The sequence below is a fragment of the Neovison vison genome, chromosome 14 (assembly GCF_020171115.1).
Source record: "Neovison vison isolate M4711 chromosome 14, ASM_NN_V1, whole genome shotgun sequence".
Lineage (NCBI taxonomy): Eukaryota > Metazoa > Chordata > Mammalia > Carnivora > Mustelidae > Neogale > Neogale vison.
In genome coordinates this window covers 11154455-11179834 of record NC_058104.1, presented here as the reverse complement: position 1 = coordinate 11179834, position 25380 = coordinate 11154455, and the positions used below count along the sequence as shown (strand labels likewise).

At 51.9% G+C, this 25380-nt stretch overlaps 2 protein-coding genes across 3 annotated transcripts; one reads left to right on the top strand and one right to left on the bottom strand.

The window, feature by feature from the left end:
* Window positions 1-1109: 1109 nt before the first annotated feature.
* On the bottom strand, window positions 1110-9551 carry FKBP6 (FKBP prolyl isomerase family member 6 (inactive)). 2 transcript variants are annotated; one of them, XM_044233182.1, is made up of 8 exons: window positions 9495-9551; window positions 9285-9402; window positions 8768-8857; window positions 7596-7798; window positions 6659-6778; window positions 3254-3448; window positions 3017-3126; window positions 1110-1200 (listed from the first exon to the last, which is right to left on the bottom strand). In XM_044233182.1, exons 1-8 carry the CDS (start codon window positions 9549-9551, stop codon window positions 1110-1112), a joined length of 984 nt encoding a protein of 327 aa, XP_044089117.1. The 2 variants fall into 2 exon arrangements, with proteins under 2 accessions (XP_044089117.1, XP_044089118.1); XM_044233183.1 differs by lacking the exon at window positions 8768-8857.
* Window positions 9552-14397: 4846 nt separating this feature from the next.
* TRIM50 (tripartite motif containing 50) lies at window positions 14398-24362 on the top strand. The gene is made up of 7 exons (XM_044233609.1): window positions 14398-14526; window positions 15126-15537; window positions 19568-19663; window positions 21192-21422; window positions 21512-21534; window positions 22740-22864; window positions 23447-24362. Exons 2-7 carry the CDS (start codon window positions 15139-15141, stop codon window positions 24034-24036), a joined length of 1464 nt encoding a protein of 487 aa, XP_044089544.1. The 5' UTR covers window positions 14398-14526; window positions 15126-15138; the 3' UTR covers window positions 24037-24362.
* Window positions 24363-25380: the final 1018 nt, after the last annotated feature.

The following is a 25380-nucleotide window of genomic DNA, read 5'->3' as shown; positions in this document are numbered from 1 at the left end:
AAGAACTGGGTGTTCGCTAAACGGCAGAACATGTCTGATGACAGTCCAAAATGTCTGGTAGAAAGCCAGCAAGCACCCCTTCCTGTCGCACGTCAACAGCGGCCAAACAGAAGTCCTCTGGCTCCTGTCTCCGTTCAGAAGACCTACAAATACTCCCATGTCCCTGAAAGACCTGAAGGCCAAGGTCACAGGGTCAGAGTCTGCGATAAAGGCAACACCGACTTCTGATACGGACTGGCTGTTTTCGACAGGGCCGAGAACAGCGGTTTTTAGAACACTTGTGAAAACGTCTGGGATGAATGGGCCTTTTCACGGCCGCCTTCTCTCAAACCTCTTTTGTTGAGAGATATAAGTGGCAACAAAGGGGAGACTTACTGCCATGGGCCCATTTGGCAGCTGTTTTTTTGTTGCTCCTTGTTTAACTTCTCTCAGGAGAGCGGAGTTATCTACCCTGCTAAGCAGGTGTTTAAGGCAGGTGATTTTGTCTCCATTAATTTTCTTAAGTAATAGTAAACCAGACTAGAGAGTCCGCTCATGAACTCCCAGGGAAACCTTAACCCTGTGCCCGCTGGACCGCTGGGCGTCTGCTGCTGCGGGAAGGTTCGGTTCTGCTCCCCGGGGGGCTCTAACACCTTCCGATCGCTCGTACTCACAGTAAGCAGAACTTAAGAGTCCCAGCCCATTCCTGCCCCTGGACATCTGGACTTTTGTCCTCGTTAACAAGTGTTAGTTGTAAAGTGATGTTGGAGGCTCCCAGATAAACCATCCCATTAATGACTATATTCACAGGTTCATGTTCTAAGCTCCCGTGAGGGAGAGTTTACCATAAAACATGGGAAGCACTTTTTAATTTTAAAGCTTAAGACCTCCTATACCTATCCATTTAAACTCCAACTCTGGGGGAACTTTCCAGTCTTCTCCCTGATCACCTTCACGAGAAGGCACTCCACATGGTCACTGTGCCATCAGCCACCAGCAGGAACTTTCTACTCACATCTATGGTCAGTTGTGGACAGCCACTATTCCCTGGTGGGCCGAGGAGAGCAACGATCCTTCCATATATTGGACAAAATCCTGAAGCCTTTTATGCTTCAGCCCCTTGATTACCTTTAATTCTCTCCTACTGTAGAGCCATTATCGTCAGGAGCAAACATTCGGTGACACATCTCTTTCTCTTTATCTGTGTAGTCCTTGTAAGAGCTGGAGGCGGAAACACACGCTAGTTAGAGAACATCTGTCTTTGCAGGAGGTGACATCTGGTGGCTGGAACACCGCCCTCCGGGCCAGAGAGGCTGAAAATTCAGCAATCTGAAGTGAAAATTCACTTCAATCTGAAAATTCAGATTGAAGTGAATTGAATCAGGAGGGGAAGGAAGGTGTGCTGGAATCCCGGGGGCTCCCCGCAGAGGGGACAGTCATAGCGAACCTCTACCTCAAGGCTGTTCAAGAAGCCCTTGGACGAAAAGCCCATGATCCGAGAAGACTGTGGCCTTAAAGGCTGGGAGCCACTGTCAGGCCTGCCGGGCTCGGTGTCTTGCCAAGTAGCCTCATATTCCGTGGCCTTGAACTTATCTTGAGATTTCTTTGCTACAGAATGGTCAGATTCCCAAATTTCTACATCTAACTTACAAACATCCTGGCAGGACACTTCTTTGTTCTTTCTGGCACCCTAGGTGGGACTGACAGGACACTTTTAAAAGCCAGCAAAGGGGAATGTCTGGCTGGCTCAGTTGGTAGAGCATGGAGCTCTGACTGCGGGGTTGTAAGCTTGAGCCCCACAATGGGTATGGAGAGTACTTAAAAATAAGATATTAAAAAAAAAATCGTTTCAGTTAAAAAAAAAAAACAGAAAAGAAATTGCTGGACAGCCTTAAAAGGCCTGAAATATATCAAATGGATGTAAATATAAGAGGTCACTCCTGTGACTTTTTTATTTTATTTTATTTTATTTTATTTTTTTTAAAGATTTTATTTATTTATTTGACAGAGAGAGATCACAAGCAGGCAGAGAGGCAGGCAGAGAGAGAGGAGGAAGCAGGCTCCCTGCTGAGCAGAGAGCCCGATGCGGGCCTCGATCCCAGGACCCTGAGATCATGACCTGAGCCGAAGGCAGCGGCTTAACCCACTGAGCCACCCAGGAGCATCAAAAGCGTTAACTAGCAATCTAGAGTAAATGTTGAATGTCAACAGGCATGATACAGAAGGACAGCAAAACACCTAAAAAGAAAGTGGATAGATTATGAGCTGTTGGGATTACAGACAACTATTTATGTGCCGATATAATTGTTGTAGAAAATTTTGAAGACAATGTCAATAACCACAAAGTGTTGTATGACTGAAACACCGGTACAGAGCCTACTTGTGTGACAGGAAAGTCACCCTGGGGGTAGGAGTCAGACCTCAAAGACCCACTGTAGACCCAACAGGATCTGCCGGACACCTTTCTGGCATCTGCTAAGAACAGTGGTTTTCGGGAGTCTGCATGGCTCAGTGGGTTAAGCCGCTGCCTTCGGCTCAGGTCATGATCTCAGGGTCCTGGGATGGAGTCCCGCATCGGGCTCTCTGCTCAGCAGGGAGACTGCTTCCCTCTCTTTCTCTCTCTCTGCCTGCCTCTCCATCTACTTGTGATCTCTCTCTATCAAATAAATAAATAAAATCTTTAAAAAAAAAAAAAGAACAGTGGTTTTCAGGTGATGGTAAGCAGGGAAGAGTACTGGCAGAACAAGGCCCTTCTTAAAAATTACTCCGGCCCAGCTGTTTTTGGGTGCTTACCTTGTGGGTAGAAAGTGGGGAACAGGGAGAAGGGAAATGACTCAGACTTGGAGTCTGGAGGACTGTCCCACTCCCCCCGCAATGAAGCTGCTGGATGAGCACTTCACAAAGCCAGCTCTAGGGGGCGCTGCCTCCTAACACACGCTGGGCGGCGCTCGCAATCGGTCCTTTACCAGGCGGAGAGACCAGAACCCCAGGCCGGGCAGGCATCTCTTGGGTTTGTGCTCCTGCAAACGGGTCTCACCTGGCCAGTTTCTTCAGCTCATTGTTGATATCGTGATTGAAGGGCTGTTCCTTCTGGGCTCGGACTAGAAAATCCCGGGCCTTCTGATACTCGGTCATGAGAAGACAGGCCTGTCAAAGGATAGAGTTTTACAAATACACTTGGTGAGGAAAGACAGCATTTCCCCAGGGCCCAAGTTCAACACCGCTGCTATCCTTTCTCGGGCATTTGTTCTCAAGTCCCTGGCCTCCGGCACACCTGTCCACACCGGAAGAGGGCCTTAGCATTCTTCTGGTCGATGATCAGAGCTTGTTCTCCATAGCGCAAGGCTGTGGTAGGCCGCTCCAGCTTCAGGTATGTTAAGGACAGGTTAAGAAGAACCAGAAGCTTGGCTGCTGCCACCAGGTGCTGCTCTCTGGGGGGTGCTGATCGTCGGTGGAGAAGCAGCAAGGCCTGTGGACAGGGAAGACAGGTGGTCAAGGGGAAGCTCATAATCTTATTATCGAAAGCCCGAAGAATTCAGAAAAAGAGTATCAGAGGTAAAAAAGAAAAAAATGAGCTCAATAAGTTGAAGGACACAATACTGATACATGAGAATTAGTTGTAGGTCTATATTCCAGCCAAAAACAATCCAAAAATGAAGAAAACCACTGCATTTACAATAGCATGAAGTCACAATAAATTCAAAGTGCAAGAACAGTATAGTGAAAACTGTGAAGTATTGTTGAAGAAATTTAAGAAGATATAAATAAGTGGAAATATATCCCATGTTCATGGGTCAAAGAACTTAAAACAGTTAAGGCAGTATTTCCCAACTGATCTACAGATTCAAAGCAACCACTACCAAAATTTCAACAGCCTTTTTTGCAGAAATGGTCAAGCTGACCTGAAAATTCACATGCAAATTTAAGGAATGCCAAGTAGCCAAAACAATATTTTAAAAAGAGAAAATGAAAGACTCACACTTTCAAATTTCAAAGCTTACGACAAAGCTACAGCAGCAAAGCCGGCGTGGTCATAGCGTAAGGACACACACAGATCAAGAGAATAGAACTGACCGTGTGGACTGAAAGTGCAGAAATGAGCCTATACTTCCGTTGTCAACTGATTTTTAACAAGGGGACCAACCCCATTCAACAGGGAAAGAGTAGTCTTTTCAAAAAAATGTGCTGGGGGTGGTGCCTGAGTGGCTCAGTCATCAAGCGTCTGCCTTTGGCTCAGGTCATGATCCCAGAGTCCTGGGATCGAGCCCCACATCAGGCTCTCTGCTCAGCGGGGAGCCTGCTTCCTCCTCTCTCTCTCTGCCTGCCTCTCTGCCAACTTGTGATCTCTGTCAAATAAATAAATAAAATCTTTAAAAAAAAACAAAAACCAATATTCTTCAAAATCTGAATGCTACAATTTTATACTCAGTTATCCCAACTGCTAAATGGGTGTTAAGTACAAGAATATTTTTAGAAATGCAAGAATATACTTACTCTATCACCACAAGGGGTAAGTGGAAAAAAGCACCAGGAAGTCTGCAAAGAGAATCCCGGGGCAGCCCAGGACAAGAACTCTGGACCAGAATGCTGGACAGCAGAGGGAAAACACTAGTGAAAACCAGAGATCCACCTTCCAGAACGAGAAGTAAAAGAAGTTAAAAATAGCAACTAAAGCGTGTCAAGTATCAACTCACAATGCCAGAAAAAGCCACAAACAGACTTAAAAGAGAGCCTGGGAAATAGGCCTATTGAGGGAAGGACTGAACAGGTCTTTACCCCTGGGAAGTTTTGTCCCCCCCAGTGTGAGCAGGCTCTGACTCAAGAAACCTTACAATATGAATAGTATCTGCGATTCAAGCTGACGGTGAACCCAAGGCTTATACTCTTCATGTTTAGGACCTTGACTCTGTCAGCATTCTGAAGGACAACACACTCACGCACTTTCCTGTCTGTCTCTTGAGCATATGCAGAGAAACCAAACGAGGCAGGTACCATGAGACGCCCACCCCAAACCCCATCTCCCTCCTCCTCTAGCAGACCTCAAGTTCATGCACAGCGGTGGGTATACAAATTAAACTAGTATTTCCCAGATTCCTACACAGTTACTGGGGTCCACTGAATATGGCTCTGGCCAATGATAGAGAAAAGGAAATCACTAGGTGGGGGTACTTCTGGAAAGCTCTTAACATAAATACACCAGACTCCTCTCCCTTCCCTTTCTCCTGCCTGGGTGACCCCGTGATGCTACAGGTTGAAACACCACCTTGGGGTAAAAAAAGGACATGTTTAAAGGTAGTAGAACACAAAGAAGGAACCTGATCCTTTATGGCTTTGTTGAACTGACCTACCAGCCTCGGACTGCCTCCCTTCCCATTCAAAAAAATTTAAATTATGGTTTCTTTTCATTACATAATTAACTTTAAGCAAAATGCGAGCTTCAGAGCAGGGGAGGGGCCAAGAGAGAGACTCTTAGGCAGGCTCCACGCCCCACGCACCACCCCGATGCAGGGCTCGATCTCACGACCCTGAGATCATGACCTGAACTGAACCAACAGTGGGATGCGTAACTGACTGAGCCACCCAGGCACCCCTAAATCTGGCTTAAAGTACAGTTTTTCAAGATTCTGTTGCTTGCAGTTGAATGCAAATCCTGAATGAATTAGGCTTACCTCACAAATGACACAAAGCCAGAACGCTCCTAGACTCTAAACTCAGTCCTTATGGCCTCTAGAATCTACGGGAGAGTTTGGGATACAGAAAATTCTCAGATTTGGTGAGTGAGTTACAAAGCAAACAGCGAATTCCTGTCAGCATAACCTGCGCCAAGGAGCCAAACCACACTCAGAAGCCTGTTGGGAATGGAGTCACTTCAGAGCTAGAAAAATCTCCACGGTCAGAGTGACAGGAAATGACGATGGCAAATGGGACGGAAAATCAGTTGGTGGAGGACCTAATCCCGGAGTAAGAACTTTTAAAGACTTTTTACTGTAATACACATAGGTAATGACAAAAACAAGTGAAAAAGCTCAACAAACTTTCACCGTCTGAACACACCCACGTGACCACATCCAAACACAAACACGGGACACAAACACAAATCCCGTGTCTCCGGGACGCCTGGGTGGCTCAGTTGGTTGGACGACTGCCTTCAGCTCAGGGCGTGATCCTGGAGTCCCGGGATCGAGTCCCGCATCGGGCTCCCAGCTCCATGGGGAGTCTGCTTCGCTCTCTGACCTTCTCCTCGCTCGTGCTCTCTCTCACTGTCTCTCTCTCTCTCTCAAATAAATAAATAAAATCTTTAAAAAAAAAAAAATCCCGTGTCTCCTCTCCTGGTCATTATCCCCGGCAGAAAGATTTTGTAATGAGATTGTGCTTTCTTTCTTTCTCTCTCTCTTTTTTTTTAAAGATTTTACTTATTTATTTGACAGACAGAGATCACAAGCAGGCAAAGAGGAAGCAGGCTCCCCGCTGAGCAGAGAGCCCAATGTGGGACTCGATCCCAGGACCCTGGGATCATGACCCGAGCTGAAGGCAGAGGATTTAACCCACGGAGCCACCCAGGCGCCCCTCTAATGAGATTTTTCTTAAGAACTACATGTGAAGAACAGGGACAAACAAGAACTTCCCCCCAAAAAGAGCGCGTCCCGGGTCTACATTCATACTTGGAAGGCACCCTTACCCGCTTGTACCTCACTTTGGCATCATAGAACCGATTCTGGCGGAAAAGGTAGTTGCCAAACTCCCGCTCAGTTGCTGCCACTTTTAAGACCTTCTGAAGTGGAAACTGATCTTGTTGCTCCTGAGGACCAAAGACAGGGACACCGAGCGAGGAAACGGAAAGCCACGACAGCACAACGAGAGTGCCAGTACCGATGTCCGTTTCCCTCCCTCCGATCACGCACTTTGGTTCAGGGCCCTCTAGGAGCCAAGCCCTGGGCCTGGTGCCCGTGCAGATGTCATCTCTGTGGCTCCCAGCAAAAGCTAATGGGATTTATTACTACTTTATTACTTTATTACTACATTTGGTACGCAAGAGCCAAAAAAGTGGTCTGGTCCTTCAGTCCTCCTAGAAATAGTCCCTCAAAAAACATTGTCTTGTGGAATTAGAAACTGACAGAACTCGCCAAGCATGGAAAGCAGGTCTCACAACAACCATTTATCCGACGCGTTTCGCCTGCCCGAGGCCCTGCTGGTCTTCCTGGCCACAGTGCTGTACCCTGGGTACTTGTCAATCACCCACAGAGCCTCTTTTCAAACACGGTGTCCTGGCCTTGTCCCTGCCTGAGGATTCCCAATCAGTACACCCCAGGTGGGCCTCAGACAAATGGTCACGGTCCTACAGGGAGAACCGGGCAAAGGGTGACTAAAAGATCACCTCAGACTGCTGGTCCAGAACAAACCCAAGGGTGGGCCTCGGCTTGGAACATCTGCCCATACGTAATAGCCATTACTAAGACGGACATGTACCAGGAAGGAGGGGAACCCTACCCCCACCGCCACTGCCACCACCACACATGGGGTAGAACGCGGGGCAGAGCATCACCATCACAGAAGGGTTTTACCAAAACCAAACCCATTCTCTCTTAAAGTATGGACACCCATGCTCCAGAACTTACAGCTGAAAGGGCACAAAACTTGTCTGACTCTGCAGAGTCCAGGAAGTCAAGCAGCTCGATCTCAAACAGGACAGTGGTGTTTGGGGGGATCAAGGGAGGGCAGCCCATCGTTCCATAGGCATAGGTTGGTTTGAACAGAAACCTGGCCAGCTCTCCTCTCCGCATGCTCAGAAGGCCCAACTCCATGCCCCAGAGTGTAATATCTGAAAGAAGCGACAAAGATTTTGAAGTTTGCCCAGCCTCCTGATTTACTGTTACCAATTTCTTCCCCCTTCAAGTCCAGATCTTCCCACATCATACTCCTAAACTTCCACACTATGGTCCCGATCAATTCTCAGTTTCTTTCCCACTACCACCACTGTCCCCAAACTTCAGCTTCTCTGGGCTCTGCAACAGTCTGGCCTCTCTCCCACTGTTCTCCCAGTTCCTTCTTCCTGCAAGGAAGTTCCTGCTTCCTCACCCCAAGCCCAGCTTCCATCCTGATTGAACTCTTACTCAAACTCCAAGGCTCACTTTAAATGCCTCCTCCTCCATAAAGCCTTCCCTGATCTTCCCAGATGGACTCAATTGTGCCTTCCTTAAGCACTCCCACAACACTACTTAAACCTCCCCAGACTTCACCTGATTCTGTGAACGTGCTCTAACTTCACCGCCACACTAGCGGAGATGTTTTAATCATCTGAGCACATCTTCTCTTTTCAGCATGTGTTATGAATACTAAGTTCCCCATAAACATCGTTAACAAATAAACACGCCCTTTAATTCTCAGGATGCAAAGCTGAACTTGCCAGGTAAACCATTTCCAGAATATCTTGACCTCATCGGGAAATGTGTAGGAGAACAAGGCTGGTTTAGCAAAACCCGGCCTCCAAAAAACCAACTTGAAGACTCCATGCTCTGAAGAGCTTCCCCAAAAGAATCCCTGCTTTTTGGGGCACCCAGGTGGCTCAGTGGGTTAAAGCCTCTGCCTTTGGCTCTGGTCATGATCTCAGGATCCTGGGATCTAGAGCCCCGCATAGGGCTATCTGCTCAGCGGGGAGCCTGCTTCCCTTCCTCTCCCTCTGCCTACTTGTGATCTGTGTCTTTGTCTTTCAAATAAATAAATAAAATCTTAAAAAGAAAAAGGAAAAGAAAAAGAACCCCTGCTTTTCCAGCTGCTCAACTCAACTTACCCTCTCCAAGTTTCATCAACCGAGGAGTTTTCCTAAAGCAATTAGAATCAAAAGGCTTGTCCATATGCTCCAGATATCCAGAATATTTCACTAAAACAGAAAAAACAATACAAGCAAAAGAAACCAAGCATGCACAACTTTATGTCAACTCAGAGTTACCAACCCCCCCCCCCAAAAAAAAAACAACCCCGACAAAAAAGCACGATGGGATTCAATGCGTTCAAACCATCTCCCGCCCTGATAGGACAAATCTGCTCAACTTTCCCACGCCTGCCCTTTGGCTGTTTCAAGATCTTGGCTGGTGAACCTCAATGACCCTTGTTCATAGTGGCCTCATGCAAAGGGGAGAGGGCTTCCCTTGCTTTCCTTTAATAACAAGAATTTTAACAAACAAGTGGGTTCTGCTTTTTTTTTTTTTTTTTTAAACATCACCTTCCCTGCCCACCTCCCGAGGTAAGGTGCAGAACACGCTTAAGGACCGATACTTTTGCGTCGCCAGCTGGGAGGCAGACGGTACCTAGCACGGAAGCATCGGGGGTCACCAGCTCTCCGGCACCCTCTCGGATGACGTCCTTCAGCACGCCCCGGTCCCCGGAAATGTCCAGCATCCTCTGACTTAATCTCTGGTACGCAGACTTGCGGGGAGAGACACAAAACCTCAGAGCCCCCGGCTGGCACCCGACCCCGGCACCCCACGTCCGTGACTGCGCAGCGCGAAGTCTCTCACCTGGTCGGATGCCTGGTCCCCGCGCAGGACTCCAGGGTTCCGCGTGCTCCCCCCCATCGTCACGTAGCCAACGGAGGGCACGAGCCCTCAAACCCCTCGCCCTCTCCCCGGCGGTGGCCCAGCCACCCCTTTATACCAGCCCGTCTCACGAGGATCGATTTGTGCCAACGGTCACCAACGGCCGTGGGGCCTACAAAGGTTCGCCTGAACACATGGCGGGCACTTCCGCGCGCATGATGGGGCACGTGACCAGACGTACGACAGGACGCTCGGTGATACGGCACGTGACCCAGAGGCGCAGAGCTTGATGGGGCATGTGGTGGGAAGGCGGGGGAGCGTGAAAGAGCTTGTGAGAGGATCACGCAGGCCATGATGGGGCACGGCATGGGGACGTGCTGTGTGAGATGGAGCATGTGGCGGGGGCGCAGTGAGCTGATGGAGCACACGATGAAGACTTCCGCTTGGGCGGGGGTGTGTATGTGTGTGTGGTGGGCACGTGGTGGGGAAGTGCAGGCTTGGCGGGGCACGTGATCGGGACGCGCCGAGCGTGGGGGGGGCGCGAAGCATGATGGGAGACACTGCGGCGCCGCGCGGAGCGTGATGGGCCTTGTGGCGGGGCGTGCTGGACGCCTGGCTGGAGACGCTCGTTTTGTGAGGAGGTAGGTGGAGGGGACGGCCTGAGGCGCGATGGGGAACAGGAAGGGTTGGCCTGTGGCAAGATGGGGCTCATGGGGGAGGGATGCGGGGAATGAGAAGGGGCGCGGGGCTGGGAGGCGCGGAATGACAAGGCCCGTGACCGGGGGCGGGAGAGCGTGAAGGGGCGCGCCACGGGGAAAGCTGCGCGAGGGGGAGCCCCTGGCCGGGACCTGTGGGGTCGCGCGGGACATGGGCCACCTGGGTCGCCTGGTGGGGATGGGGGGGGGGCACCGGGGACAGGGGCTTCCAGGGCCCCTGACGGGAGCACGCTGGGGAGGACAGGCTTCCAGAAACGGTCTGCTGCGGGAAGCCGTCAGGCCCCACAGAAGAGGGTTCTTTCCCCCTTTTCCGCTTTTCCTCTCTTCCTCTTTGTGTGGGAGATAGGTCTTTCAAGTCCAAAAGCCAGGGGCGCCTGGGTGGCTCAGGTGGTGATCCCGGGGTCCGCCTCCTGCTCCTTGCCGGGCAGGAAGCCGGCTTCTCCCTCTCCTGCCCGCCCTGCTTGTGTTCCCTCTCTCGCTGTGTCCCTCTCGGGCAAGTAAATGAATACAATCCTAAATAAATAAAGTCGAAATGCCCAGTTCATGAGAAAACAAGGTGACATTCCTCTCATTTCCCATCGTAAGTCCACAAAATCCGGACTTGTTCCCTGGGTGTTAGGGGATTGCTGGGTTCTTGTCTCACGGAGGGGAAGAAGGAATCTCGTGGATCCAAAAGGGTTGAAGTGAAGCGGAAGTGTGTTTTTTCCTGATTTAGCTTCTAAAAGACTCTACTTACTTAGAATCTATTTATTTCTTTATTATTATTTTTGTTTTTAAAGGTTTTATTTATTTGACAGACAGAGATCACAAGTAGACAGAGAGGCAGGCAGAGAGAGAGAGGGGGGAAGCAGGCTCCCCGCTGAGCAGAGAGCCCGATGCGGGGCTCAATCCGAGGACTCTCAGATCATGACCTGAGCCAAAGGCAGACGCTTACCTGAGCCAGCCACGTGCCCCTGAAGTGAAAGTTTATTTATTTATTTATTTTTAGATTTTATTTATTTATCTGAGGGAGAGATCACAAGGAGGCAGAGAGGGAGGCAGAGGGGGAAGGGGAAGCAGGTTCCCCGCCCAGCAGAGAGCTCAATGTGGGGCTCGATCCCAGGACCCTGGGATCATGACCTGAGCCAAAGGCAGAGGCTCAACCCACTGAGCCACCCAGGCACCCCTGAGCGTGGACTCTTTTTTTTTTTTTTTTTAAAGATTATTTATTTATTTATTTGTCATAGAGAGAGAAGCAAGAGCAAGCACAGGCAGACAGAATGGCAGGCAGAGGCAGAGGGAGAAGCAGGCTCCCCGCCAAGCAAGGAGCCCGATGTGGGACTCGATCCCAGGACGCTGGGATCATGACCTGAGCCGAAGGCAGTGAGCGTGGACTCTTGATAACACCCTCAATGACTTAATTGTTTGAGGTTTGGTGGTTTTCTAGGGTTACCCTGTAGCTGCAGAAGAAAAATACTCCCTAACATTTAGGGCCAGGTTGGTCTGTTTCCTTCTCTCTTGTTCACTCTGGCTCAGCGCTTCTGCCTGCCAGGAAGAGTTTGCCAGGGACCCCCTATGTCTCCCTGCCTACCTTAACCCTTTCCTTATTCACGGGGGTGCAAAGCAAGAATGGCCCCGCCCCCTCCAGCTTGTTCCCTGGGGTCCTTCTTCGCTTGCCTGCTCCAGGATTGAGAGGTCGCCTGTCTCTCCTGCTCCAGTCTTGCCTTGACTACTGGGTTGTTTCTTCAGTTTAGATGTGTCCTAAAATGTTCCTCCTTAAATAAGCCTCCTTTATCCTACGTCTCAAAGGTGGCCCCGTTTCCTGCTCTTCACGGAAAAACGCCTCGCAAGAGTTGCTTCGAAGGCTTTCCCAAGCATTGTATGTCCTTCGTTCATTTTTCTCTTTAACCCACTTCAGTACCGCTTGCCCCAGCGCTGTGTCACTAGCACCGCGCCGAATGCCATCATGGGTAAGACGCCTCTTTATCCACAGATTGCTGGACTCTTGTCAGCGTTTGATGACCCTATCTCTCCTTGAACGCTTTTTTCTTTTCTATTAGTTTTCTGTCATCATCACAATCAATTACCAGAAAACTAGCTGTTTAGAGCGATAGGTATTTATGACCTTACCTATTTATCACCAGTTCTGTAGGTGAGAAATCTGACAAGAGTCTCACTGGACTCAAATCAAGACCTCAGCCTTAATAGGGGTTCTGCGGGAAGAACTTGAAGCCCATCCATGTTAATAAATCCAGATTTAGAGCTCTACACTTAAGGTCCCCACATCCTTGGCGGTTATCAGCCCGGGGCCACCTTTAGCTCCTAGAGGCCGGTTCTCCTGCCCTAGCCCCTGGGCTCCCTACAGGTCAGTTAGCAGCAGCGTGCTGTCTCTTCTCATGCTCTGAATCCTCTTGACTCTTCATGCCTTCCTGACTCTCGCCCAGGAAAGTTCTCTGCTGTTTTTTTTTTTAATTTAAAAAACATTTCTTTATTTTTAGAAAAAGATGGGGAGGGGAAGAGGGAGAGTGAGAATCCTCCGGCCACTCCCCACTGAGCACGGAACCCAATGCAGGGCTCAGTCTCAGGACCCGGAGACTATGACCTGAGCAGGGGTGTTGCTGGGAAAGAGGGGGAGGAAAGGAGCAGAGACTCAGGGTGGAGCAGGTGTTCAGCTCCAGTTCCTACAACTCTTAGGGCCTCTGTCCCATCCGCACAAGAAGAAACAAGTAGGGATAGAGGCAGGCAGAAGGGGGAAGCAGGCTCCCTGCCGAACAGAGAGCCAGATGCAGGGCTCAATCCCAGGACCCCAAGACCACGACCCGAGCCAAAGGCAGAGGCTCAAACTACTGAGCCACCCAGGCGCCCCACTTTCTTTTTAAAGATTGGTTTATTGGAATGTTTGGGTGGCTTAGTCGGTTAAGTGTCTTCCTTCATCAGGTCATGATCCCAGGGTCCAGAGACTGTGTCCTGCACTGGGCTTCTTGCTCAGCGGGGAGCCTGCTTCTCCCTCTGCCAGCCATTCCCCTCGTGCACACTTTCTCTGACAAAATCTTAAAAAAAAAGTAAAAACAAGATTGATTTATTTTTAGAGAGAGTGCATACAAGTGTGGGGAGGGGCAGAGGGGGAGAATCCTCTGCACACTCCCTGCTGAATGTGAGCCCAACGCACATACGCTTGATCCCAGGACCCATGAGATCTTGATCTGACTAAAAACTAAGAGTCAGAGGCTTAACCGAATGAGCCATGTAGGTACCCTTATGGCTCTTGTTTCTTTTTCTTTTTTTTTTCTTAAGATTTTATTTATTTGTTTGTTTATTTGTCAGAGAGAGAGAATATACAGGCAGGGGGAACAGCAGGCAGAGGGAGAAGCTGGTTCCCTGCTCGTAAAGGAGTCCTATGTGGGACTCGATCCCAGGACTCTGGGATCATGACCTTAGCCGAAAGCAGGGGCTTTAATTGAGTGAACCACCGAGGCATCCCAGAGCTCTTGTTTCTTAATGCTCTGAGAGACCCACTCCCACCTTTTTTCCCAATCAGTAATTTTTACCACAGTCCCACACTTTGCATAGTATGTTAAGGCTATAATATTTACTGATTTTTTTAAAGAAATGTCATCAAATTTCTAAATCTTTGAAAGATTTTATACAAAAAGTTGGTAATTCAGTAATATTGAGCAAGGAATTGAGTAAAGGAAGCACGTACTGGGTAATTCTGTTTATTTGAAATTCAAAACCAGGCTACGCTAATCTGTGAGGATAAGAATCAGGTTAGTAGCTATCCTGGGTTCTGACTGGGGAGCACATAGAGTGCCTTGTGGGTGCCGGAAGCATTTGTATGTTGATGTTGAGGGCGAGTATACATTGTAATGTGTACATCAAGCATGTGGTTAAGATTTGCGCCCTTTCTATAGAGCTTCCGTCTCAAAAAGTATATAAAAATACTCTCAAAAACAGATTCAGAAAGAATCGTGCCAAAGCATGGGTCCACTCCTGTTTGGGGTCTGTAAGGTATGGCTGGGGGCCCACTCAGTCTCCCCCCTTCCTCAAACCATGGCCAAGGTGAGCACCTACATGTTGGAATTATCAGCATTGCTGGCCGAAAGGAGTCCCGTGATGTGGCCCGGCGTCCACCTGATTCTGAGTGACCTTGAGGACGCGGGGGTGTTGCTGGGAAAGAAGGGGAGGAAAGGAGCAGAGACTCAGGGTGGAGCAGGTGTTCAGCTCCAGTTCCTACATCTCTTAGTGCCTCTGCCCCATCCGCACCAGAAGAAACAAACCGAGCAGATCTGGGGGACATCTCCACGGGTTCCGAGAAGCAGGTAGTTCATTGTGGGGGCTCTCCCTAGGTCTGCTGCCGGCTTCTGCCTTGACGCTTCTCTCCACTCAGTGCCAGTCAGCTTTCACAGGGTCTCGGGTTCTCCAGAACAGTGTGACTAAGACCGCAGTCTCTGCTTTAGAATGACCTGGGGCGTGTTTGCTATAAATGCAGATTTCGGGGGCTCACTGGAAATATGTGAAGGGGCGACTCAGGAGCCTCTTTTAACTGCGCTTCCAACAGCTGCTCTCCAGTTTGAGAACTGATCTAGAATGTGGGAAGGAGCTTGGCTTGTTTTTGCTGTCCATTTCTGGGTCTGTGTAGCTGGAGGGCATGTTGTTGGTGTCACTCCAAATGACCTTGAAGGCAGCCCTTTTTGTGTTTACCTCCAAATCTGGGTGAAAAATGTAGAATCCTATATTTCCAAGTGAGTTTCCCCTAATTAAGCTCTTTGCTTTAGAGACAGAAAACAGACCCAGTCATAGGGGTTTGGAATCCAGGACTGGAGCGCCTGTGGCAGTCGAATTTCCAGTGGAGCTTGCCTGGAAATGGGGCCCCAGGGGGTGGAGGGAGCAGACTTGAGAAAGCTGCTCTTTCTTCTAGCCGGGTACGGTGGATGGCGGGACAGGTGAGCGTGCCCGAGCTGGAGGACCGCCTTCAGTGCCCCATCTGCCTGGAGGTCTTCAAGGAGCCCCTGATGCTGCAGTGTGGCCACTCCTACTGCAAGGGCTGCCTGGTGTCCCTGTCCCGCCACCTGGACTCAGAGCTCCGCTGCCCGGTGTGCCGACAGGAGGTGGATAGCAGCAGCCCCCCGCCCAACGTGTCCCTGGCACGGGTGATTGAAGCCTTACAGTTCCCTGGGGACCCAGAGCCCAAGGTCTGTGAGCACCACCGGAACCCGCTCAGCCTCTTCTGTGAGAGGGACCAGGAGCTCATCTGTGGCCTCTGTGGCCTGCTGGGCTCCCACCGGCATCACCGTGTCACACCTGTCTCCACAGTCTACAGCCGCATGAAGGTGGGTGGTGAGGCTGCTAGGAGCGGGGGAGGGCGGCAGGTCCTGGTGGTCCAGGGACACACCGAGTCCAGCTCCTGCCCTCTCTGGAACCATTGCCTGGCACAGAAAGGTCCCGGGCCAAGATGCCAGCTCCCTCCAGCTCTCTGCTGGAGCAGAACTCATAGAGCATCCGTCCATCCATCGTGTTAGGAGCAGCTGCTCCGGCCTCCAGGTGCTGGGAGAGGAGTCCTGCATGAGAGTCCCCTGTCAAGTGCTAGCCCCTTCCCTTGCTCTGTTTTTCCTGGTAGATCTCATGAATATTTTGAGTGCTCCCCAGAAGACACATGAGGGCAATTGCTTTGTTTTGTTTCCTCAGGTTTTTCCTTTCTCTTTCTTCCTTTTTTTTTTTTTTAAGATTTTAAAAAATTTATTTGACAGAGATCACAAGTAGGTAGAGAGGCAGGCAGAGAGAGAGAGGAGGAGGCAGGCTCCCCGCTGAGCGGAGAGCCTGATGCGGGGCTCGATCCCAGGACCCTGGGACCATGGTCCGAGCTGAAGGCAGAGGCTTTAACCCACTGAGCCACTCAGGCGCCCCTTTTTTCTTTTTTTAAAAAAGATTTTATTTATTTATTTGACAGACACACAGCGAGAGGGGAAACACAAGCAGGAGGAGTGGGAGAGGGAGAAGCAGGCTTCCTGCCGAGCAGGGAGCCCAGTATGGGGCTTGAACCTAGGACCCTGGGGTCATGATCTGAGCGGAAGGCAGCTGCCTAACTGACTGAGCCACTCAGGCACCCCTCCTCAGGTATTTTCATGCCTAGCGCCATGCCTAGCATGTAGTGAAAGCTTAAAGCATATTTGAAGATAGAGTGGATTCCTGTCCTTGTGGACTTGTGCCTCAGATCTAGCAGGTCATCATTTAAGATGAGTGATGATGATTATACCGTCTTAGGTAAATACGTTGATTTAAGGTTTATGAACGGGGTGGAGGTATCATTGTATGTTACAAATGAGGAAACCGGCTGAGAAGGTAAGGTCATACTAGCCACAGTCTGAGTCCACACTCTGCCACTGACAAGCTGGCAGTGTGGACTCAGACTGTGGATAGTTTTCTTTCCATTGCCAGCAGATCAAAGGAAGGCAGGAAGGATTCTTAGAAGTGAGCTGCTAGAGGGCATCTGGCACAGTGGGAGGGAGGGAGGGAGAGTAAAGGTCAGGAATGACAAAATACAGGCGATGGGGCAGAAAAAAGAAAGAGCCTGGGGATCTGAAGGCAGAGTTCCAGGGGTTCCTGGCTGAGCGCCCTAGGGGAGCCTTTGCTTCTCCAATCCTGGAAGACGAGTATAAAACCCACACAGCCAGCATGGCTGTCCAGCAGCCGCTCTTGCCCATAGAGGTTTACGTGGCATCTAATGTGTGCTCAGTGTTGTGCTAGAGCCTGGGGTACAATGGTGGGCAAGAGCCTGGGGTACAATGGTGGCCCACCCTGGGGGAGCTCACAGCCTGGGAGTCTGGCAGACAATAGCATGTGTCGGGTGCTACTGTCAGGGTTAAGGACAGGCGATGGGGAGACCATCTTGAATGTAGCTCCTGCATGGTCTCACGTGGTCAGGGAAGGTTTCCTGGAGGAAGCAGACCGCTAAACCAAGACCTGAAGCAAAGGAGGAAAAAAAAGGGGAAGAAAGCATTCCCTGTGTAAAGACAGCCCTGCAAGAGATCAGGAGGGAGGGGTGTTTAAGAAATGGTAAGTTGTTCCTTTGAGCTCAGGGGAGAGTTAGGTACGTGGAAGCCGGGTCATGGTAAGGCTTGTGTGACATGTGAAGGGATTTGTAGTTTATTCAGAGGACCATCCTGGCTGGGGGGGCACTGGAGGGTTTTAAGCAGAGTTGGGATGTGGTCCCAGCGCTCTGCCGGAGAGTGGACTGGAGAGTGAGGCTGGGGGTGGGTAGGAGACTGGGGGTAATGAGATAAGGGTGGTGATCGAAGCCGCAGGAGGGGAGAAGACCCACCAGAAGAGCCTGCAGTGTGATAGGGAAGACAGGATGATGGGTTTAAGATTCAGGTAAGTAGGGGCGCCTGGGTGGCTCATTGGGTTAAAGCCTCTGCCTTTGGCTCAGGTCATGATCCCAGGGTCCTGGGATCGAGCCCCACTTCAGGCTCTCCTCTCCACGGGGAGCCTGCTTCCTCCTCTCTCTCTGCCTGCCTCTCTGCCTACTTGTGATCTCTGTCGGTCAAATAAATAAATAAATAAAATCTTAAAAAAAAAAAAAAAGCTTCAGGTAAGTAGAGCACCCCAAAAGGGACAGAAAGAATCAACAGAGAGAGTAGGAACATGGCTGACTCTAGCTTCCTGGAAGTCAGAACAGAGCATTTTAATGAGAACAAGATCACTTGTGTGAAATGCCTGCTGAGGACTGGAAAGAGTCTGTTGGATTTAGCAGGAAGGATTGCTTATCTTGTCAAGAGTAGTTTTAGTGGAGTGTGAGAGGCGGAAGCCAAATTGCAGTGCAGTGACACCGAGCCCGTGTCTTACTAGCCCAGGGAGGCGGGAAACACACAGGAGCTTCATCATTTCTGGCCTGGAGCCTGGGACTGCTTGGGTCCTGGTTTTAGATGTGGGTGTTTGTGGTCTTGTGATGCAACAAAATCGTGTTCCTGTATTGGATTCCTTTCCTACGTTCCTGTTTTCCTCCTGTTGATTGAGATCTTGAGGTGGTTTATTTGTATGATTCTTTTTCTTCTCCCGGTGACCCAGTTTGATGGGCAAAGACAAAAAGAACTAATCTCATCTCTCTGTGCCTCAGGAGAATTACCACTGGAATTCTATCCCCGGGTTGCTGTGAGATCTGATGCCTCATTATCCAGAGCAAGACCCTGGGTCCATTTACCCTACACTGGCGTTCTTCCTCTTCTTTTTTAAAGATTTTGTTTATTTATTTGACAGAGAGCAGGAGCCCACAAGCAGGGGGAGCGGCAGAGGGAGAGGGGAAAGCAGGCTCCCCACTGAGCAGGGAGCCCGATGTGGGGCTCGATCCCAGGACCCTGAGATCATGACCTGAGCCGAAGGCAGAGGCTCAACCCACTGAGCCTCTCAGGTGTCCCCTGGCTTTATTCTTTATTCAGCTCCTTTCCTGAAAGGATTTTGTAGCTGATTTGTCCGTCCATTCCTCCCTCCCCCCTCCTCCCTCTCTCCCTCCCCCTCTCTCTCTCTTTCTTTCTTTCTATTTATTTTTAAATAATGTCTGTACCCAGTGAGGGGCTTGGACTCACAACCAAGAGATCAAGAGTCACATGTTCTTCCAACTCAGCCAGCCCGGCGCCCCCTTGCTGCTGATTTCTGCTTGGAACTATCTAAGCCAGAGACCGTGTACGTTCCATGGGCACAGACCAGCAGGTTTCCCTTGAAGTAGTGCAGCTGAATGGGGGTCTGGGTGGTCCTGGTAGAACCCTTAAGACTCTTAGATTTGAGGCCAGGGAAGCCCAGGAGAAGTGAGTTTACTTCAGCCGGGGGAGGCCCCAAATCCAGGTGGGGCCCAAGTCTTCCAGGGAAGAGTTCAGGTCTTTGTAGGGTGTGGGGAATCCCCAGGTACAAGCTGGGCAACCATATGCATGACTCGCCTCCCTTGGGGCCAACTTTTGGTGTTATCTTGATCAAATGCCTATTGACTGTAGACCTCCGGGTGACCAGGAGTTGGGTTGGTGGCCAGCATACCATTCAGGGAGCGTCAGCTTCAGGCGGGTCATCGCCCCTCTTGGATGCTGTGTGGTGCCTTCTAGGTGCATGGTGTTCAGCGTCCATCGCTGTGTCCTGAGGAGGGATGATCTGGAGATCCTTTTCTGTCTGGGTAATCCCTGCCCTCAGTGTAGAACATTCTTGAATAATCCTAACTTGTTTTGGAGTCAAGAGTGCTCAGGTAGCTCTTTCCCTGGTTCCACTGGGAGTGCCTACCGCCACTGGGATGCTCCCTGGAAGGGTGAAGCCGGGGCTCGCCCCAAAGAGCTGAGAAGCTGAAGGGGGGCCGCTCACCAGGCCACGGTGCGTCGCCTGCAGGAGGAGCTGGCGGCTCTCATCTCCGACCTGAAGCAGGAGCAGAAGAAGGTGGACGAGCATATTGCCAAGCTGGGCAACAACCGGACCCGCATTGTCGTGAGTGCCTTTCCCTGCACCCTTCCCCGGGGGCTGGCCGCCTTCCCTCTCCTGCGGAGCTCAGTTCTCATCGATCTTCCCAGAAATCCATGCTTTCGTGCAAAGCCGGGATTCAGAGCCTTCCAGGGCAGAGTGAGGAAAAGGGCAAGTGCCTTCAGGGGAATGAGCTCAGTTGTTAGGACTCTGTCCAAGTTGGCCGTGTCCCTCGTGTCCTTGAGAATGAGATAACAAGAACCTACGTCCCAGAGGTAAACAGCTCGAAGTGTGGGCATGACTCTCGTGCCCTCAGTGTCTGTCTGACCTTGATGGTGTGTGTGGTGCCTGCCCAGTACCTTGGAGCAGAGGTGTGGAATGGCGTGGTGGTTTTCTGCTTTTCCCGAGTGACAGCCACACTGGGGCTGGGAAGTGTTCTGAAAAAGATTCACGGCAGCTACGCTCTCAGTTTTGAAAGAGAAAAGGCACTTTACTGAGAGTATAAAAATCGAGTAGAAACAGAAAGAAAAGGGAAATTGCACATTGATGAGGGCATAGTAATCGTAAAGGAGAATCGGACAGCGTTACACTGGGTGCTTAGATCATCCAGCCTCATTTGCTGGGAGGCCCCAGCCAGGCTGGAGTCCTGGGCCGAGCATCCTACCCGCGGGCGGGTGAGATTTCCAACTGACCATACCCGTAAGGGCTGTATTTATAGGGCAACTGAAGTTAAACGTTTGTTCACCAACGTGCGGTTTGGAGCGAGCTGCATTCTTGTGTGCACATGTCTCTGCCCGCTGGGTGCGCTTGCCGCTTCTCCCAGATTCCGTTCCAGGGCGCAGCCCAGCCTGGCGCTGGAGGAGACGTAGGCAGGATTTACAGCTCTTGTGTCCAGGCCAGAGGGGCCACTTCTGACCCGACAGCCAGCTAATGTCCACTAATCAGGCTCCCAAGGTCACTTGCGCAGCACGAGTCTCACCAACAACATTCTTCTTCCCGCCTGGGCGTAAGCGCAGGTCGGCGGGTGGTGGCCAGCTGTGCAGGACACATCCCAGAAAGCTCCATCCACACAGTCCAGGGCGTGTGGAGCCCCAGCTCTTCCGGCCGTTGTGAAACAGGAGCAGAAGGCCAGTGTCCCCTGTCTTCTCGGTTAACCGCCCCACCTCAGAGGTGCCCAGTGGAGGCTGAACTCAGGGTCTCACACGGAATCCGGCTGTCTAAAGTCTGCTGTCCCAGAGCCTTGCGGACTTTTTTCAGTTGTGGATCCTGTACTGAAGCTGAACTGCTTTGCACGTGCAGTAGTTAGGGTAGATGTGAGCAGAGCCAGTATGTTTGAAAGGGGAGCCCAGGCCAGTCTCCCCCCGCCACACATGGGAGGCCCAGGCACAATGCAAAACACAGGGCAGGAGTGAGCCCTGCAGCTCCACTCCGAGAAGCAGCTGCAGCTGGAGGCCCAGGAAGGCCTCAGCTGCCCTGGCCTAGGGACGCCGATGCCAGCCATAGCCGGGCGGTTCTGGCAGAGGCTCCAGCTTTGACCAGCTCCTCCTCGTCGCAGAATGAATCGGACATCTTCAGCTGGGTGATTCGTCGCGAGTTCCAGGAGCTGCACCACCTGGTGGATGAGGAGAAGGCCCGCTGCCTGGAGGGGCTGGAAGGTCATACCCGCGGCCTCGTGGCCTCCCTGGACATGCAGCTAGAGCAGGCCCAGGGCACTCTGGAGCGGCTGGTCCAGGCCGAGCGCGTCTTGGAGCAGTTCAGTAACGAGAGTCACCACGAGTTCATCCGGGTGAGTGGACAAGGGAGTGTCGCCCATGCCGAGGCCCGCAGGTCCCAAGAGCTTCCCCCATGCCGTAACCCTTCTGTCTTGTCTTCCAGAAGTATCACTCCGTGGCCTCCAGGTAATAACCTCGGAGGGAGCTCGCAGCTTGGATCTGGTGGCTCCTCTCCGCGTACCGGTGCCTTGGCAGCAACTGCCCACATATGGCTCTGTCCTGAGACCAGGGAACCCTGCCTTTAAGGCTCTCAAAGACCGATGGGCGGCAGATGAGAACTGTGGTTACATCACTGTGGGTACCTAAAACCATAGACGTCCACACAAGCTACAGAAATAACAGGACAAGGTGACCGGGGTTGCAGGTGGGGGGAATTGGCAGAGCTGACGCACAGGTGGAGAGGCTTGGGGCAGAGGACAGGTGCTGACCAGGCAAGCAGAGGGGGAAAGGTCATGGGAAAAGGTGAAGTACGGTATGGGGCTGGGATAAAATGTTTGCTGCAGGGCAGAACGGGCAACGAATGGGAGACGTGAGAGCCGGAAGGAGGGGCGGCGAATCCTGAGCCATGGCTCCTGGGAAGGGATTGAACCCATGTTCTAGTCCCGAGAAATGAATAACCATGCAGTTCTTGGCCTTCTTCGGGCCCTGATTGTGAGAGTGTCTCTGGTTTCTCTTTCTTTTTTTTTTTTTTTTTAAAGATTTTATTTATTCATTTGACAGAGATCACAAGTAGGCAGAGAGGCAGGCAGAGAGAGAGAGAGCCCAACATGGGGCTCGATCCCAGGACTCTGGGATCATGACCTGAGCTTAACACAGAGGCTTTAACCCACTGAGCCACCCAGGTGCCGCCTCCGTGGTTTTTCAAATGTCCTTCAGTCTTAAGGACAGGTGGGTTAGGAACATTGGACAGTGAAGCTGATTGGGAGCAGGTGTGCACTCCAGCTGTGACTAGGGACCAGGGTTGCCCAGTTTAGGGAAGGTAGGGCAGCAGTCCTCAAACGTTACTGTGCATCAGGACCACCTGGAGGGCTCATTACATCCGATCATGGGGCTCCAGGGGTCGCTTTCTGATTCAGCAGCTCTGGGATGGGACCTAAGAAGTTTGCATTTCTAGCAAGCCCCCAGGTGATGCTCCTGGTCTTGGGACCGCTCGCCCTAATGTGGTGTTTCCCCTTCCAGGAAGGGAGCAGGCGCTCAGGGCGGGGTGGAGGGGAGGAAGTGACCGGCATCTCGAGTGCACAGTCTGCTGAGCTGTGTTGTTGGACTTGGGTAAGGGGGAAGGGGTGGGGTTGGCATGCAGCTGCGCCATCATGGTGAACTGTCCCCCTCAGCGCAGAACTCCAGCAGGCCCGGCCTCTGGAAGGCACCTTCAGCCCCATCTCCTTCAAGCCAGGCCTCCACCAGGCTGACATCAAGCTGACTGTGTGGAAGAGGCTCTTCCGAAAGGTTCTGCCAGGTGAGGCTCCGTCTGTTCTCTCTGCCGGGAAGGGTATTTGCGTGGGTTAGTGGCGAGAGCTTGGCTTTGGGGTTCCACCAGAAATGCTGGGTTCAAGCTCAGCTCCAGCTCTTACTGGCTAAAGACAAGTTGTGTAATTATAAAAAAAAAGAGATTTTATTAAAGGGCAAGCCCTCAAGTTGGGGCAGGGGTAGAAGGAGAGAGAGAGAATCCTGAGCAGACGCCCTGCTGAGCGTGGAGCCTGACATGGGGCTTGATCTGACACCCTGAGACCGTGACCTGAGCCGAAATCAGGAGTGGGACACTTACTGGGCTGAGCCACTCAGGCGCCCCTGGTGCACGCCCTTTTCCTCAACCAGAGCGCCTCCCTCACGGCAGTCCATTTCTCCCACCCTTCCGGAATTGTTCTTGCGCTCAGCAGACATGCTTAGGGTTGCGTCTTCTGTGCCTGGCGCCTTCCTAGAAGCGCGCTCAGACACAGGGAGGGGCCATTGCAGAGCTCGGGGCCTCCAGTCAGACTTCTTTGTGGCGGCACATGCCGCCTTCTGTGTAGCTTGAGAACGCTTCTTTGATCTTTCTCAGCCCCGGAGTCCCTCAAGCTAGACCCTGCCACCGCCCACCCCCTCCTGGAACTCTCCAAGGGCAACACGGTGGTGCAGTGCGGCCTCCTGGCCCAGCGGCGGGCCAGCCAGCCGGAGCGCTTTGACTACAGTACGTGCGTCCTGGCCAGCCGGGGCTTCTCCTGGGGCCGCCACTACTGGGAGGTCGCGGTGGGCAACAAGAGCGACTGGCGCCTGGGGGTCATCAAGGGCACGGCCAGTCGCAAGGGCAAGCTGAGCAAGTCCCCGGAGAACGGCGTGTGGCTCATCGGCCTGAAGGAGGGCCGTGTGTATGAGGCCTTCGGCTGCCCCCGGCTGCCCCTGCCTGTGGCCGGCCGCCCGCACCGCATCGGCGTCTACTTGCACTATGAACGTGGAGAGCTCACGTTCTTCGATGCTGACCGCCCCGACGACCTGCGGCTGCTCTACACGTTCCAGGCTGACTTCCAGGGCAAGCTCTACCCCATCCTGGACACGTGCTGGCACGAAAGGGGCAGCAACACCCTCCCGATGGTGCTGTCCCCGCCCAGCGGGCCTGCCCACCTCAGCCCCCTGCAGCCCACCAAGCTGTAGGGCTGCTGGTGGGTCTGCTGGGTTCAGCCAGCCGGGACGACATTCTATACTGTTTGGGAAAGTCTTCCTGCCTATTATTTCTGGAAACATCTCATGATAAGAAGAAGAGGACCCCCATTCCTTCCCTGTCAGTCAGGGGCATATTTATTAACCTTTTTGCCGGATTATTCACCTGCTTACTAACCAACAACCAGGCCGTGGTGTCTGTGGGTTAAGACCGGCTTCCCTCCATCCCTCCGAACCATGCCTTCTGCCCAGTACTCTTTCAACAGAAGGTGGAAACATTCCCCCATCTCATTTCTCTTTATCATCATGAACTTCCAGATATCGTGACCTTATCTTTCTCTTTGCAAATCCTTGCCAATATTAAGTGCTCTGCGTACATACTGGCTTATGCTCAGGTCTTTAAAAGCAGCTCCAGCCTGTGGTCAGCCGGAAGTCCCCTCCATCCTGGGCCGGCTGGTCTGTGGTAGGTCGCATCAGTCCCCCCGTTACTGCTGTCTTCAAACACCTCTGCACATCTCCCTCTCCCCTCTCCATTAGTTGAGAGGGAAATAACACTTCAGGGCAGAAGCAAGTAGGGTCCCTGGGGGTGTGGCCTATTCCCGAAAGCTGCTGGGCACATGGGAGTGGGCCCAGAGCCCCCATCTGTTCATGGCCGCAGCTGATGGTGTCCACTCCGGACCAAAGCTGGACAGCTGAGTTCTCGCCCAAGAATCTGGAAGTTGGAAGAGTCCTCCAACTCCGCTGGGCTGAGTCATCTGAGACCTGGTGCTTTAGCAGAGTTCCTCAGTCTTGTGCCACTGAGCTCTGTGGAGCTGCCTGGGCGACTTCCCTGGGGAACTGCTCTGTCCTAGGGCCCTGGCGCTTACCCCCGTGGGCCACACAGGCAGAGGCCTGACCTGCAGCCTGAGTGATCCTCTGGGAACCTGGAGGATGGGAGGCACTGACTTCATCCCACGGGGGATCAGGAGCGGTCGCCTCCCAGGCTCTGATGCGTGTGGAACTTCCTGTGCCGCCTCCCTCCGAGTAGAGCTGTAGACCGATCGTAAAACCGCTTAACTGCGTCTGGAACGGGCTTCTCAGCTGCGGGAAGTCCCCACGCCCTGCCGTAGTCCTCCTGTTGTGGGCACCAGGGACCACATGGAGCTGGCACATTTGGCAAATCTGCCTATGGAAGTAAGAAGCTGTCTGAACTAAAAGGTGCTTTTATCTTTACTGGCTGAATCTGTTGGGCCTTGCAAGGCCTTGGTGGTTGCTGCTGTTCGACACCTTGGGTGGTGGTGGTTGACACCTTGCGGACCTGGTTTTCAGCTGTGCAGCTCTTCAATTCCATGACCTGGC

Bases quoted from the DNA above. Each gene is read 5' to 3' on its own strand.
- FKBP6 (XM_044233182.1), bottom strand. From the start codon at position 9,551: ATGGGGGGGAGCACGCGGAACCCTGGAGTCCTGCGCGGGGACCAGGCA. The intron at 8,858-9,284 runs GTACCGTCTGCC...TTTCTGTTTTAG, and splicing joins CCCCGATGCTTCCGTGCTAG to TGAAATATTCTGGATATCTG. The intron at 7,799-8,767 runs GTAAGTTGAGTT...CGCTTCTTTCAG, and splicing joins GTTGATGAAACTTGGAGAGG to ATATTACACTCTGGGGCATG.
- TRIM50 (XM_044233609.1), top strand. From the start codon at position 15,139: ATGGCGGGACAGGTGAGCGTGCCCGAGCTGGAGGACCGCCTTCAGTGC. The intron at 21,423-21,511 runs GTGAGTGGACAA...CTTGTCTTCCAG, and splicing joins GTCACCACGAGTTCATCCGG to AAGTATCACTCCGTGGCCTC. The intron at 21,535-22,739 runs GTAATAACCTCG...TGTCCCCCTCAG, and splicing joins TATCACTCCGTGGCCTCCAG to CGCAGAACTCCAGCAGGCCC.